At 43.6% G+C, this 13,483-nt stretch overlaps 1 protein-coding gene across 1 annotated transcript in view; it reads right to left on the reverse strand.

Annotated features, from left to right (window-relative positions):
* xylt1 (xylosyltransferase I) overlaps positions 1-6,956 on the reverse strand; it is a 68,974-nt gene extending 62,018 nt beyond the window's left edge. Inside the window, exon 1 of the mRNA XM_068589394.1 lies at positions 6,653-6,956. Within this exon, the coding sequence (XP_068445495.1) occupies positions 6,653-6,949 (297 nt within the window). The 5' untranslated portion in view covers positions 6,950-6,956. The remainder of the gene's footprint in view (positions 1-6,652) is intronic.
* Positions 6,957-13,483: the final 6,527 nt, after the last annotated feature.

Below are 13,483 nucleotides of genomic sequence, written 5' to 3' on the forward strand. Positions count from 1 at the left end.
CTGGATGATGCGTTATTAATGTTTTGGGGAATGAAACCATCTGTAACGGCGGGATGATGGGAGGATGAGGGGAAGATTGTGTGTGTGTGTCGGGGGGGTGGGGGGGGGCAGAGGCAGGAGAGACAGCTGGGCTGGAGTTGTGGTGAAGAAGTTGTGTATGTGTATGGGGAGAGGGGGCACGGAGCAGTGCAACTCTAATTGGTGGTAATGGTGAGGTTTGTTTGAATTGACTTGACAGAAGGGAGATGAACGGTACTTGTGATCTTTGATTTTGCAGTTTTACAGATGAGGCATACAAAGGCATCCAGCTGGGCACAAATACCACACAGACATGCATCCATGTACACAGTCTCACTGAGGCGAAAGGATAGTACATGATGTGTCTGCTAACCCCCTCTCAGACATGCATATTACTCTGTGCTGTCTCCCTTCCTTGCCCGTTTCCAGACATGGCTTCTGTTGTAACATGCATGTTCATACATTTGTTAAGGTAACGGGATTTGGGCCGTCAAACACGCAGACAAATCAACCTCTATGAGAGATTTTGGAAGAACAAGTGAGATGACGCACTCCACCATCGTCATCAAAACACTAAATGAGGTTTAGTGTGTTTTTATGCTCATTTGTTACCCACGTATCGGCTTCTGTTACACAACAGTTCCATGTTGGCATTGTTCAAACATGGCAGGACCATCTTGAAAGTGTTTTTGTGATAATAATTTATCTTTAGGTCACAAAAATGTCAGGGAAAAAAGTCCCTGTCAGAATTTACCCAGAAAATCTTCAATTTGGTCGTCATGTCGGACCAACAGTGTAACACCCAATTTATTTAATTTATAATTATATAAATCAGAGCAAAGTCCTCAGATTTGAGAAGCTGGAACCAATTGTTGCTGATTAATTTTCTGTTGATGAAATAAAGTGGAAAACCACAGGATGATGAGTTGGCAGTAACATGAAGCAAGAGCAGCGTTCTTACAAAACATCCAATTTTATGATATAATTGAAACATTTAGATTTTGAATGACCCACACATACACTAAAAATGATGTCAGTCAAATGACATCATTTGACTAAGAAAATATCACTGGCTTCTGTCGCCTTAAGTATAAAAAATAACTGAAAATTGACACAGACCTCTTGGTTTAGAGCTTCGCTACGCAATCTTTAATCGGACATTTTGAACAAAACCAGCCCCATTCTTCATGGCAGCATTACATCACGGGCTATTTCTTTGCAGAACACTGTACATATTGGGCTGATGTGAAACCCCTCAACACATTATTTGCTATTAACTTAATGATGCAGTTATCCATTTGCCCTATTAATACAATAATGGAACTTGCTCGATTCTCATCTGACGAGCAAGAGTCAACTCGCGGCGCAGGACTGTGTGAGTCATGCCGCCGTGTTTTCTGCTCCCGAGTGTATTTGTAGTATTTTCCAACATCCCGACACTTGTTGAATAGTTAAATGGCTATTCTGCTTTACACACAGTCAGCAGCAGAGAGACAGAAGAGGACAGAGAGAGAGAGGCTGTAAATGGATTACATGGAAGCCACACTGAAGAGGCCGGCAGTACTTTGTGCTCGAAGGAGTGCTTCACAAGGTCGTGTCTGTGTTGAGCTGTTTGAGCTGCTATGGATATCCAAACTTTCAGTCCACCACACACTATACATAGTCTGAAGTTTTTGAATTCCATACTGACATTTTGCACATTGTACTGCATTACGATTATGAGAAAATAGTTTTCTGTTGCAGGTTTTTGAAGAAGGACGGTGTCCTGTATACAAATTACACTTCATCATCAAAGAGTCTCTGGGTTCTCGATGCGTCTCTTTCAAGTCTGAGGGGCATACATCCTCCCTCAGATCTGAATATTTTCCCACCTCTTTCCGAGACTGACGGCACTTGAAAAAGAAGTTCTCTGTTTGCAAAATCACAACGACAGATGGACGGACTGATGGGCAGGCTGTACTCTACTTTCCCCTCATTACAGGTTTTTACAGAGTGATGCTTTATTGATGTAATGAGTGGGACATTTTAAATTTGAAATCACACAGTGTCTCTGGACTATAATTATATGTTCAGAGGTCTGTTTAAAGCAAGATGGCTCACACAGTCCAAGACGATTTACCTCCGAGAAGTGACAATTTACGTGCCAATTACCACGACTAAAGTGGTTTTGCTATGATACAAAAACCAGCAGACAGTGACTGGCACATGGAAGGGCACTGGTTTTGTAGGAACGAACTGCACTGCCAAGAACGCAATGTGAGAATCTGACACAAGCAGTGAAACAGGTGAGGAAGGAGGTTTTGTTCCCCGGTGAAAGAAAAGACTCCGAGGGAATGAATAATGAGCAGGGTGGCGTTAGAATAATGTTACGCTGCTCAGTAGGGTACTTTTGTATTACACCTCTGAAACCTACAGTAGATATTAGGGATGTCGGTGTAAGAACAATAGATTTGTGAGTGCCCTGGTAACTGAATGGTTTCAGCACATGCCATGTAACCATGATGCTGTGGGTTTGATCCTGGCCTTGAGACCTTTGTTGTATGTCACAAGACTGCTTCTATGCTGTTAAATGAAGCCAAAATAATGCCAAAGTTTGAATAAAAGTTTGAACTAACACAGTTCAAATGAACTTGAACGCCTCCACCTGTACACTAATGTAGAATTGATTGCACTGGTTGCATTTTATAAAGTCAACAAAACGTCTTGCCTTTTCCCCAACATTTGTTTGATCCACTGTGTTGGGTACAAAATACTTGCTCACATTACTTCTCAGGAACTTTGTTGTCGAGATGATCTGTTCAGCGCAACTTGTTTACTCTGTTTTACATTGGCAGCGCGAACAACAATTGCCACATTTCTCTGCAGGCAGCAGGGCATAATACAATAGATAAGAGTGACAGTGCACTTTATGGAAACTCTTCCCCGGAGTACAAGACAGACCTGTTGTCTTTACATGTGTATACTGCGCATCTTGAGCATGGGGGCTCATGCGGATACATTTTCCAGAAACTAGAAATTGGAATTCGAACAGATCATTACAAACCGAAAATGTGATTTATGCCCACGTTCAAACTGGGGAAAAGGAAATTGTGCCGCGTGTAATGTGAGTGTGTAGCTATAAGTGTGTATGTGGGGGTGTTTGTGTGGAGCTGTTTCCCAGCATCCAAGTATGTGCCACACAGTACATCATTTGGGGTATTTGTGTGAGTCAGTACTGTGATCATGAACATTGTGGGATGAATTATGTTGCGGTGGTTGGAGAAAAGACTGGTAGTAACAATGGAGCTCACAAATGAAAAACACATGTACAGTGCAGTGTTACTTGTACTGTACTTAATTAAAAACAAACAATAATCCCAGCATGATTGAAGCATTTTGCAAAGTTTCATTTTCAGTTCCATTAATTCTGACGGTATGGAAGAGCTCATATAATCTAATAATATCCTGAATAACAGCTTCAAAGACTTTGATTGTGGTTAGTATAGGTTGCCACCGCTGAATAAGAACAAAGTATCATAGGAACATTAATATCAGGATATTTACGGACACAATTGGGAAACCCTACAAAGCTGATTTCTTCCACTTTAACTTTTCTAAAATCTCCATTTCACCCTTTAACAGAAGGCAACAACTGTCTCATACTATTCAAGTTAAATTTGCATCTGCAGCAAAGCCATGAGAGCCTCTGTGGCAAAGTAACTGAGGCAAACATCTGGATATTACAATATAATGTACGATACTCCGTGGTTCAGCATGTCATGTATAATATGCTGTGGAAACCCGTAGAAAGAAACTGTGGTAAATGTGCATTCTAAGATGGATCGTAATCTTTGCCGAAGGAAGCCATTAGAAAAACTCAGTGCAATGGAAAAAGTGTACATCAGAGGTAAAGTTACAATCCCATGACTAGCAGGAAAACTCTTTACAACATGTGTGAGCTGGCCACCCGCTGGGTACATGGGGATCATGACAGTATATGACTACCAGCAGCAGATGGAAAGAAACCGCTGATGACCAGATGTGAAGCTTGGAGCCAGACCCTTTTCTAAAGGTCTGACTCAGCCTCCTGCTGGAAGGTGGTTGGTTTAATTCTGGCACATTAACCGTTGTTCACGCCCGTCACCAGGACCGCCCTAATAAGTAATAATTATGATGCTATATCCCATGTAATGAACTGGTGTCCAGACAGACAAGACAGACACATTTACACATGTAGACATTTCTGATGGGGAATCTGCAACGGACATAAAGACATAAAAGGGACAGTTCACCCCAAAATCAAAAATACAAATTGAGGAACAGGTAAGAGGAAAATGTGTATTCATGTTTTTTGAGTTGAACTGTCCCTTTAACACTCACAGCTAACATAATGTCATTCATGCGCTTATTTATCCAGACACGCAAGGCATGTGGAGATGTGAACAACAAGCTGTGGTGTTTGGCAGAAAAAAACATCTTTGCTCTCTGGCAGCATTTCCCTCAAGAGACACAACAGGAGACCACTAACGACAACTGTAGCCCCTGTTTGCCGGGATGACACATCCAAAGGTATATTACATAGAAATGTAGCTATTGTCATACTGTAGCTTCTGGCTTATTCTATTCTGGATCAAAGTGCTGCTCTCCCTTCTCTCAGGCGTACTGCCTCATATAGCATCAGTTGGCGCTTATGCGTCAGCCTGAGGCTGGACAAGTCTGCCTTGCTAAGCCACACATACAAACGCGCGCACACACACACACACACACACACACACACCACACAAAAGTGGAGAAAGAATGAAAATACAGTGATTAACCATTTGATTGGACTGCATGGGGCCCAGAGCGACTAGTTGAAGGTGAACAGTCCGAGGACCACAGAACTTACGAGAGCTGGTTGACAATCTGACTGGCAGCCGGCGAGCTGACTGGCTGGTGGGACTGACTGGCATACAGGACCGTGTGAAGAGCCTCGAGGCGATGGGGGATGAAAGCCCTTTTTTAAAAAGGTCTGGAGTGCAGATCAACTGTGCGTTTTAACAGTGAAACACATTTGGACAAACCGGTGTTGACGCAGCGTGAATAGCTACTGACACAACAGATCGCCAGCTCCTGTTATGTCACTGCATTATTAAAACATGTACAATTCTTCGAGGAATATTGCAGCAATTCCATACAGCAAATGATAACGCTAAAGTGTTCTAGTGTAAACTCACTAATGAGTCCCTGCAGGACTATTACAGGGATATTACAGTGATGTTTTTGGAGAGGATTCTCCGACTGTCGAGAAATAGAGTCGAATATAACTAGTAAGCACGACTTTGTGCTGCGGAGATGCCGACAGGTGGGACAAACAGTACCAGATGAAGCCAGTGAGTCACTGTAAAATGTGTGGAGGAGACAGATGATACAGTGCACGGCTCCGAGTGACTGACTGAGCGCGGAGGCCACAGTATATCATGCTAAATCAAAGCCGGTTATCTACTGGTTGCATGGTGGCTGAGGAGTAGGCTATACTTGAATGGCTGGCAGCTTTCTAAGGGAAAGCGCTGCATGCTTGCCAGGAACAACTGCGTCCAATTTCTTTAGGGCAGCCGAACTGCTTTGGGAGACCACGCGAGCAAGAAGCTGAATTTTGGAGAATTTTAATTGCAGGGATCAGGTTGTGAAATTAATCACATGCTGCATAGAAGCTCTGTGCAAATACAGAAGTGGTCGGTGTGTCTGCAGGGCACAGGGGAGCCGGCAGTGGAGGCTAGAAATACATGGTTGGGTCTTTTGGGAGCCAATTCCTAAAATGTTCAATGTCAAAACATGGCATTAGCTCTTCTCTTCTCCATCTAAATAGACACAGGCTATCTGTGTTGCAGTGCATTCATTATGGAGCTCTGTATGTTTGCTTTGGCTTCACAATCACATCTATCTTGACCTGTGTGTCTCCTGCTGCCACTGGCAATAAAGCTGTTTGTGTTTCCACAAACAATAAATGACTCTGCTCTTTGTACACTCATCAAAAGCAACTCTGCAAATTAGGTTATGTTTCAATTTGGCCTCTCAGACAGACAGCACTGCTGAGCCATGCAGCTACTCTATTTGACTTAAAACACCAAATAAACCGTGACAGGCACGGGCTTCAGCCCCAGTCAGTGACTCTGCTATTCATGCACCCCCTCAGCTACTATCTTGTGGAAGGATTTGCCCCGTTGTGCTATCGTTTTACCCTGGAGTGAACTACACGCTGAGTTCAGATTTCACACTCAGCTTCGGGATAAAAACTGGAGTCTGTCTTCATTCAAACGGCGCAATGTGGCTCCTGTCCTCTGCCAGCATTCAGCTGAGGATGCTCGGACTACAAAAAAAAAAAAGGACTCGCTTGCATCTCTCTCGCTTGAGACGTCCTATTGTTTCCCGGACCAAAAAAAAAAAGCCTCCGTTTAAGTGACACCAGTCAAACATTTCATTCATTTTGAGGCCCGGCCGTGTGGTTTCCCCCTCCAAAAAAAAAACAAAAAAAAAACGCAAACTGAAGATGTTTTGACCTGCCTGCCAACCTCTTTTGGGCTTCATCCCCGGCGAGACGGTCTCTTTTTTTCAGTTGTTTTTTTTTTAATAGCGTGGATATGATATGACTACATCGGTGGCGCATCTGTCTTACCGGCTGCTGTATGTGGCGAGACGTCCCCTTCCCCGGCGGAGGGAGATGCTGCCGTGGCTGCTGCTGCTGCTGCTGCTGGACCCCGTGTTGGAAATAGTCGCTGCCAGCGGCTTTGTTGCCCGCGACCCGGTCCCTCTTCTCCCGCACGTTGGAGCCTCCGTTTTCCTGGTCTTCGCCAGAGTCGAGGCTGCTGAAGTTCCACACAATCAATGTCTGGACCAGCAGCACCGTGAGGGCTACTATCAGGGCGGACCGTGACCGGCGGGCCAACCTGCGAGCGCACAAGCCGCCAACCATCTTCACACCGAGCTGCACGGAGCTGGAGGACCGTCTGAGGCTCTGCGCAGCGCGACGGGAGGAAGGAGTGGAAGTAGAGGAGGAGGAGGAGGAGGAGGAGGAGGAGGGATGGCTGAGCTTACGGTGGCGGAGGCGAGGAGGAGCATCGGGGAAGGAGAGGCACAGAGCCACCGTGTGGTCAAACTCGGTGAGAAAATGTGTGTGATTCGCCAGGCTACTGTCTACTACGCTGTCTAGGCTCTCTCTCGGAGAGGATTCATACCGTACATTTCGATCTTTCCAAGAGGAGGACTCTGAAGATCACCACATATTTTCAAATGTCCTAATTTACATAGCTTGATATGATTATTACCAGGCAGAGAACAGCAGTATTGTTTGGGCCTCCAGGGCTTCGCACGCACAGGGGAGGTAGCCAGGCATTGTGGATCCCATGATGTAGTACAGCTTCAAGCACCTTTTGACTAATTCAAACATCCCCATAGTATTTTATTTAGGGGTTCTCTAACGTAGGAAAGATTATTTCCATTTTACACCCCACTGGTTGCATCCCTACTGAAATCTAATAGAAGAATTACCGTTTTCTTCCCTGCCTCCCAGCTGTAAGTGGCAGCTGGAGCTGGTATTCAGAGATGTGCCCCCTGCTTGGGTGTGCCTGCATTAGTTCTCACTCCTTTGTAGCTAACTGTAAGGCGGAGCGTTTCACTCCCAATGCTCAGAGCTACTATTAAAGATGGCACTATACAGTCCCCTTTCCTTATTACTTTTTCTTCACCAATATCCACCAGGCCATCAGTAAGAGCACTGGGCTTTGAACCTTTTTATACAGAGGTCAAACCATGGCATTACAACCTATGGGTCCATCACATGGTACCTTTGGGCCCAAAAAGACTTTTCCCAAAGGTTTTTATTGAGAAGCAATGTCTATAAATCAGAGGATTCTATTGTTGTATCTAGTTCCCCTTATACGTCCTTGATATCCACACGTCATATAGTTCACATCCGTTTCTCCGTTCAGACAGAGTCACTGGGCTACTTAGTTACATTTTTGGCACAATAATGACAATATTAAAATATTGCCATATCGCCTCCTAAATCTCTTTCCCCCCCCCCATCAGATGACGTGACAAAGCAATACAGCTACAACGTGCTCTTTCACAACTGACACTGGGTTTATTGCACCTTACTTTTTCAACAGACCACATTTCTCTGCTGCTCAAACAGACTGGTGGTCTCCTTGAATTTTTAACTGAATAACCGACATACAATAATGTATGTGATAGGGAAACAGAACCACGTTAGGCAGGACCCAAAAGCAGACACACAAGGGAAGGTAGTTGGTTGTAAAAAACAAGGTTTTACTCCAGGAAACCTCACAACACCAAGAGTACATCACAAGACAGACCAGCACAGGACAGAAGGTAGACAGACTAAATACACAGGGGAACGAGACACAGGTGGAAACAATGAGGGCGGGGCTAGCAATCACACATGAGGCTGGCACACAATGAGGGAGGAGTATGAAAAGAGAGACAAGGTGAGTGACAGCCAACACAACAGAAACAGACAGCGAACACACAACTCCCCAGAAGGTCTGGGCATAACAGTATGTAGCATTGAGAAGAAACCACGTAATGAGCCAAAGCATCTTCACATTTACTTCTTACTTATTATAGAAAACCAAAGACAAATATCCTGCATTCGCTGGTCTCTAAAGGTTATGTGTCGGGGCTGCGACGCACCATCATGGATTAGTGCACACAATTCAACTCGCCAGGAATGATGGTCTTCTTCACAGTTTTTGAATACTGCTAGTAAAAGAATAGATATGACGTAAAGATGAAGATGCACTTCAGAGTTCAAGACTGCCAAGTGTGTGTAAAGGTAAGAAGGTCCATCTAACTTTACTCAACTTCATGCTCTCATGGAAAGAAAAAAATGTATATATTGGAAAGTCCGTGGGAGAATTTGATCTGGGTTATGATCCACGTGGTGCTCTCTTAAATATTTCATATAATGAAACTTCCTTTCAAAATGATTTTGACAAGAAACTTTTGATATGTCTCACGGCAGCCTGACTTACAACAAGTACTGGTGGTGCAACGGTGGTGAGACTCAGAATAGGAGCTCTCTAGACTAAGCTACTGTTTCTGCGCTTCAGGACAAGGAGCTGTATATATAGTCTACTTTATATTTAGTCCTGACTTTCCCTCTGACTGTCACACACGCACACAAAAGCTGGGTTTCTAGCCACCATTGCCCATTCAGATATTCCACAATTATCTCTTAAAAACTATGAAAATATGTTCTGATTATGAGTGATGGTTCTCCACATTAACACAATCTGATGGGTCGTGGTTTGAAGTTGGAGGGGCTCCATTGGAAAAAAAGTGTCTGACAGTTGTGGGATTGTTTATTTTTTGCAAAGACACTGTCAATCAAATTTCATCAACACAGACCCACAGAGTCGCGAAGAAGCATTTGGGTGTTTGATTATAAAACCTAATAATTATTAATGAAGATGGGTTCTCTACAAGATTTTACAAATTGTTGCTTTCCTAGTCACTAATTAGTCGGAACAGGATATATTTACCAGCAACTAGAGTACGCATAGCTGTTGTACCTTTCCAAAGGCGTTGCTTTGTCCCTCACGTATGGCTGCATTACTCATAACAGGGGTCTGCAACCATTTCGATATGAAGCGTAATTTCTGAAGTTTCTTGTCAATCAGTGCGTCATATCAACATTATGGTAAACAAGAAGTTTAATTACGACACCACACCAGAATTTAAATTTCCAACATATCTGTCATTTTATTCCATCCATGTAGACACCAAGTGCATCTAACGTTCATAAAAACAACAATGATTCTGCTGTATGCAGGACATAATATTATATGAGACCACTATACATGAAGGCTGGCATCCTGAGAACATCAACATCTGAGCTGAATTCCTTAATTCTGCAAAGGGAGAACAAATCTATCAAACTACCATAAATAACGAGCCACGCGACTGCCAATGGCTGTGAAAGTGGTAATTTGGCATGTGGATAAGAGGGCACTTCACATTTTTCTCCCAAAACTCTCTTTCACACTATTTGCCGCTTTACTTTTAAGTTATACCGTGTGCCACATTGCCTGGGGTTCCTCAGCACTTGTACTCGAGGATACAGAGCAACATTAGCATTCATTAGCATTCATTTGGATTTGTCCTGGTGAATTAAGTCAAATATTCACACTCCATTTAGCTGTGCTCTGGTCTCCATCAACTTCTTAACTGGCTCTTAAACTGCTAAATGTTGCACTAAGTTCACTAGCTAGTCACCCATCGCTGTTCGGTTCTGGGCAGTTAGAAAGCGTAAACAATGAGCTGAAAGACTCTAAAATGCCCGGTGGAGCTGAAGGGAACTCCAGAGTCGGGGGTAGTTCTCAGTGGGTTCACCAAACTCCCCCCACGGAGAAGCTATTGTCCTCCTCACTACCCTGAAGGACAACACCGCGGTGGCTTGTAAAGGCTTTGAGCAGGCTGAACTGTTCCACGGGTAACAGTCTGTCTGGTGTTGAGGTGACAGTTTCATCTGCCCTTTTATTCAGGAACTGAAGCTCTTAATGAAGCTGCTGCACTGTGAGGGGAGCGTTTTCCAGTTACCAAGATCTGACACCCAAGGGATGGTTACATCAGACTCTGTGTGTTAGTATTTGAAAGAAGCCTACGCCGAGGCATTCATCATGTTTACTCTGTTGTGTTGAATAAGTGATTGAGCTTTAGGCTACTGAAGACTGCAGATGGGATAAATGACTATTAGAAAACAAAAAAGCCAAATTTAAAGAGATTTGAATTAACCGCAGGAGAAAAACTTTTCTTTATTGCATTTGTTTCGTATTTAATTTTAGACCTTGACTGACTCATCTCCCTGTGAATTGCAAACCAAAGCTCAGAACGCTTTGAGACAGAGTACATGTATAGTATTTAACGCTAAAGAAAAACAATGCGTGCAACACTTCATTAAATAGTGCTGGAGACACACGGTGACACCCTCATAAAAGCTGTTCATGGTCTTTGTTTGTTTCTGAGCAACAAGCTATTGAGGTGAATAAATAAGATTGTAGTCCTGACACAGACAGCAGATACAGCTTTCTGACACTTTGATAGCTAGTTATATGTCGGACGGGTAAAATAAGATAATTGAGGGATGAAAACAAGAAAATTGCTGGATGCGACACCCGACAAAGTTTAACATATATCAAGTCTTGAGTTGGGAAGTGAATTATATAACTGTACCGGCTGCTGCAACATTGAAAAACAAGTTATCATTTTGAGCACTGCACTGTGGTTTTCATCTCCAGGAATGTCTGGCCTTTCACACAGACAAAGCACAATATGCAAAGCCCAAAACAACCGCTCTGTCGGACAGAAAAGCAGATATTTCTCTCAGAGTGCGTTGACCTTGTGGTTCCCAAATCGACAAGGCAATTAGACATTCCTGCCATTTCTAGAATTACATGGGCTTTTCGCAAATGCAGTTCATTTAAAGCTTAACTGTGTGTTGAGCTTATCCCTGTACTCCTCGGCCCGATCAAAGGATTTTGAGCATGTCGCTCCAAACTTTGGGCAAAATGAAAGAGAGCAATTTGTTCATGTCAACTGTTTTGCGGGCCGTCACATCACAGGAATATAATATTGTTGGGTTGCAACACTTCTAAAGACGCAAAAATAATCTGTCATTCACGTCCAAGTGTTTAATCTGTATTCTCATCACCCAGCTCTCTTAAAGTGTTTTAGCAATTCAATTGCAGCACACATTTTAAAACTTGGTGGTATTTCTGCAGGCAAACAGAGCCAACGCTGCAGAGATAAGGCTGCAGACCACAGCCAGATAAATCTTGCGTTCCGTTATCTCTCTATATGCTCACAGACACTCCACAGATATTTGAGCATCTGATAAATGTTAATTCTTACTTCATAAAGGAGAGTGAGGGACAAGAGCAGAGAGAGAGAGAGAGAGAGAGAGATAGAAGGAACCTGCCAACGAAAGAAATATAAAGTTGCTAATTAAGCTAGCGATGAGAGAGAGTAGGTGAGGAATGAGGGAGGAGATGCATGTGCTGCCATAAACAAGAGCAACATGAAAGAGGAGCAAAATGAAGAACAGTTAAAAGACAAAACTAGATGTAATTGGAAAGAAGGGGTGAAGTCAGAAATGAGAGAGAGAGAGAATAGAAAACTTAATCAAAGCGCAGCAAGCACGCCTATAGGTCTACTCAATTAGTAGAGAACAAAAAACAGAGAGGAGGGCAGAGTCAGAGAAAGACATAAAGCAGGAAAACAAAACCATTTATGAATTCAATGTAAAGAGAATAAAAACAGAGTAAAATGAAATGAGACGGAGTGCCAGCTCATGCTCCTCTGGCAGCAGAGGCATGTCTTTGCCTCTCATTAGCTGTAGCTCTGTTGCTTGGGGGACCGAGTGGGCCGACTGTCGCCACAACAATAGTCACCACTCCCTGCGGCAACAAATGCTGATTTTAATTAGAGCCGACCTCTTTGTCACTCAGACAGACGGACACATGCGCATAGACCGACCAGAGTAGCTCCCTGGATGCTTCCAGCAAGCATACAGCCCGTCCCCACTAACACTAACACTAACACTGCGGTCGAGACAGGGAGGTAGATGGGGAGACAGATGAGCAGCCAGCTGGTGGAGCGAGTCTGGGACAGGAGAGAGAGGAACTCGGGTGGGCGCTGCACAACATGAATGCAGCCTTAGGCGTCCCGCTGTAGGACACTCTCATGCATTCAGTGTTTTATGTAATCAGGCGGCGTGCTGACTGGAGTGCAGTAGAACACAGCGAATCACAGCAGCAGACAGGTGTCCTTGAAAGAGATGCCCCGGGGAAGCAGAGGGAGCCTTTTTTTTTCTTCTCCAACTGTGATATGACGAGAGACGAAAGCTGCAGTTTCGTACGTGGCTGATGCTATTTAACGTACAGTAAGGGAATAAGATTTGTTTGTATTTTTGCAAAGGGCTGCAGAAAGCTAATGTAATATTTAAGCTGATATAAGGCCGCTCAGATTCAAAACCTTTCTGTCGGGTCTGTGTCGAAGATTGAAAATGTCACCGTCATTGAAAGTTGAAGGCCTGTTGGTTCTAGTGCGAAGCTGTTTTAATGGCCAATCTCTAAACCCATAGAAATATGAGTGGTATAGATATTTAACTCTTTTCCATGGTCATTTGACTAGAGCAAAAGAAAATGACGATCGTTGTTATATGATATGACAACACACTTCATTCAGACCGTAAATTGTGGTCACAGCACGCTGACACTGTCCATACTCCTATTCTATATCTTTAGCGAAACCCCTTGACTAAAAAACAATTATCCATTTACAGCAACTATATCGGCAACCTCCGAATCTGAAGAGTGAAGCCAGTGCATTCGTGCCTTGAACTTGGTGTCTTTCAAATAGCCGGCAGGGGGCAACTCCTCTGATTGCAATGGAAGTCTGTAACAAAATGACTCCTCTTCTAACTTGA

The sequence above is a fragment of the Clinocottus analis genome, unplaced genomic scaffold, assembly GCF_023055335.1.
Source record: "Clinocottus analis isolate CAN_PGR_092001 unplaced genomic scaffold, fCliAna1.0.p SCAF_22, whole genome shotgun sequence".
Classification (NCBI taxonomy): domain Eukaryota; kingdom Metazoa; phylum Chordata; class Actinopteri; order Perciformes; family Cottidae; genus Clinocottus; species Clinocottus analis.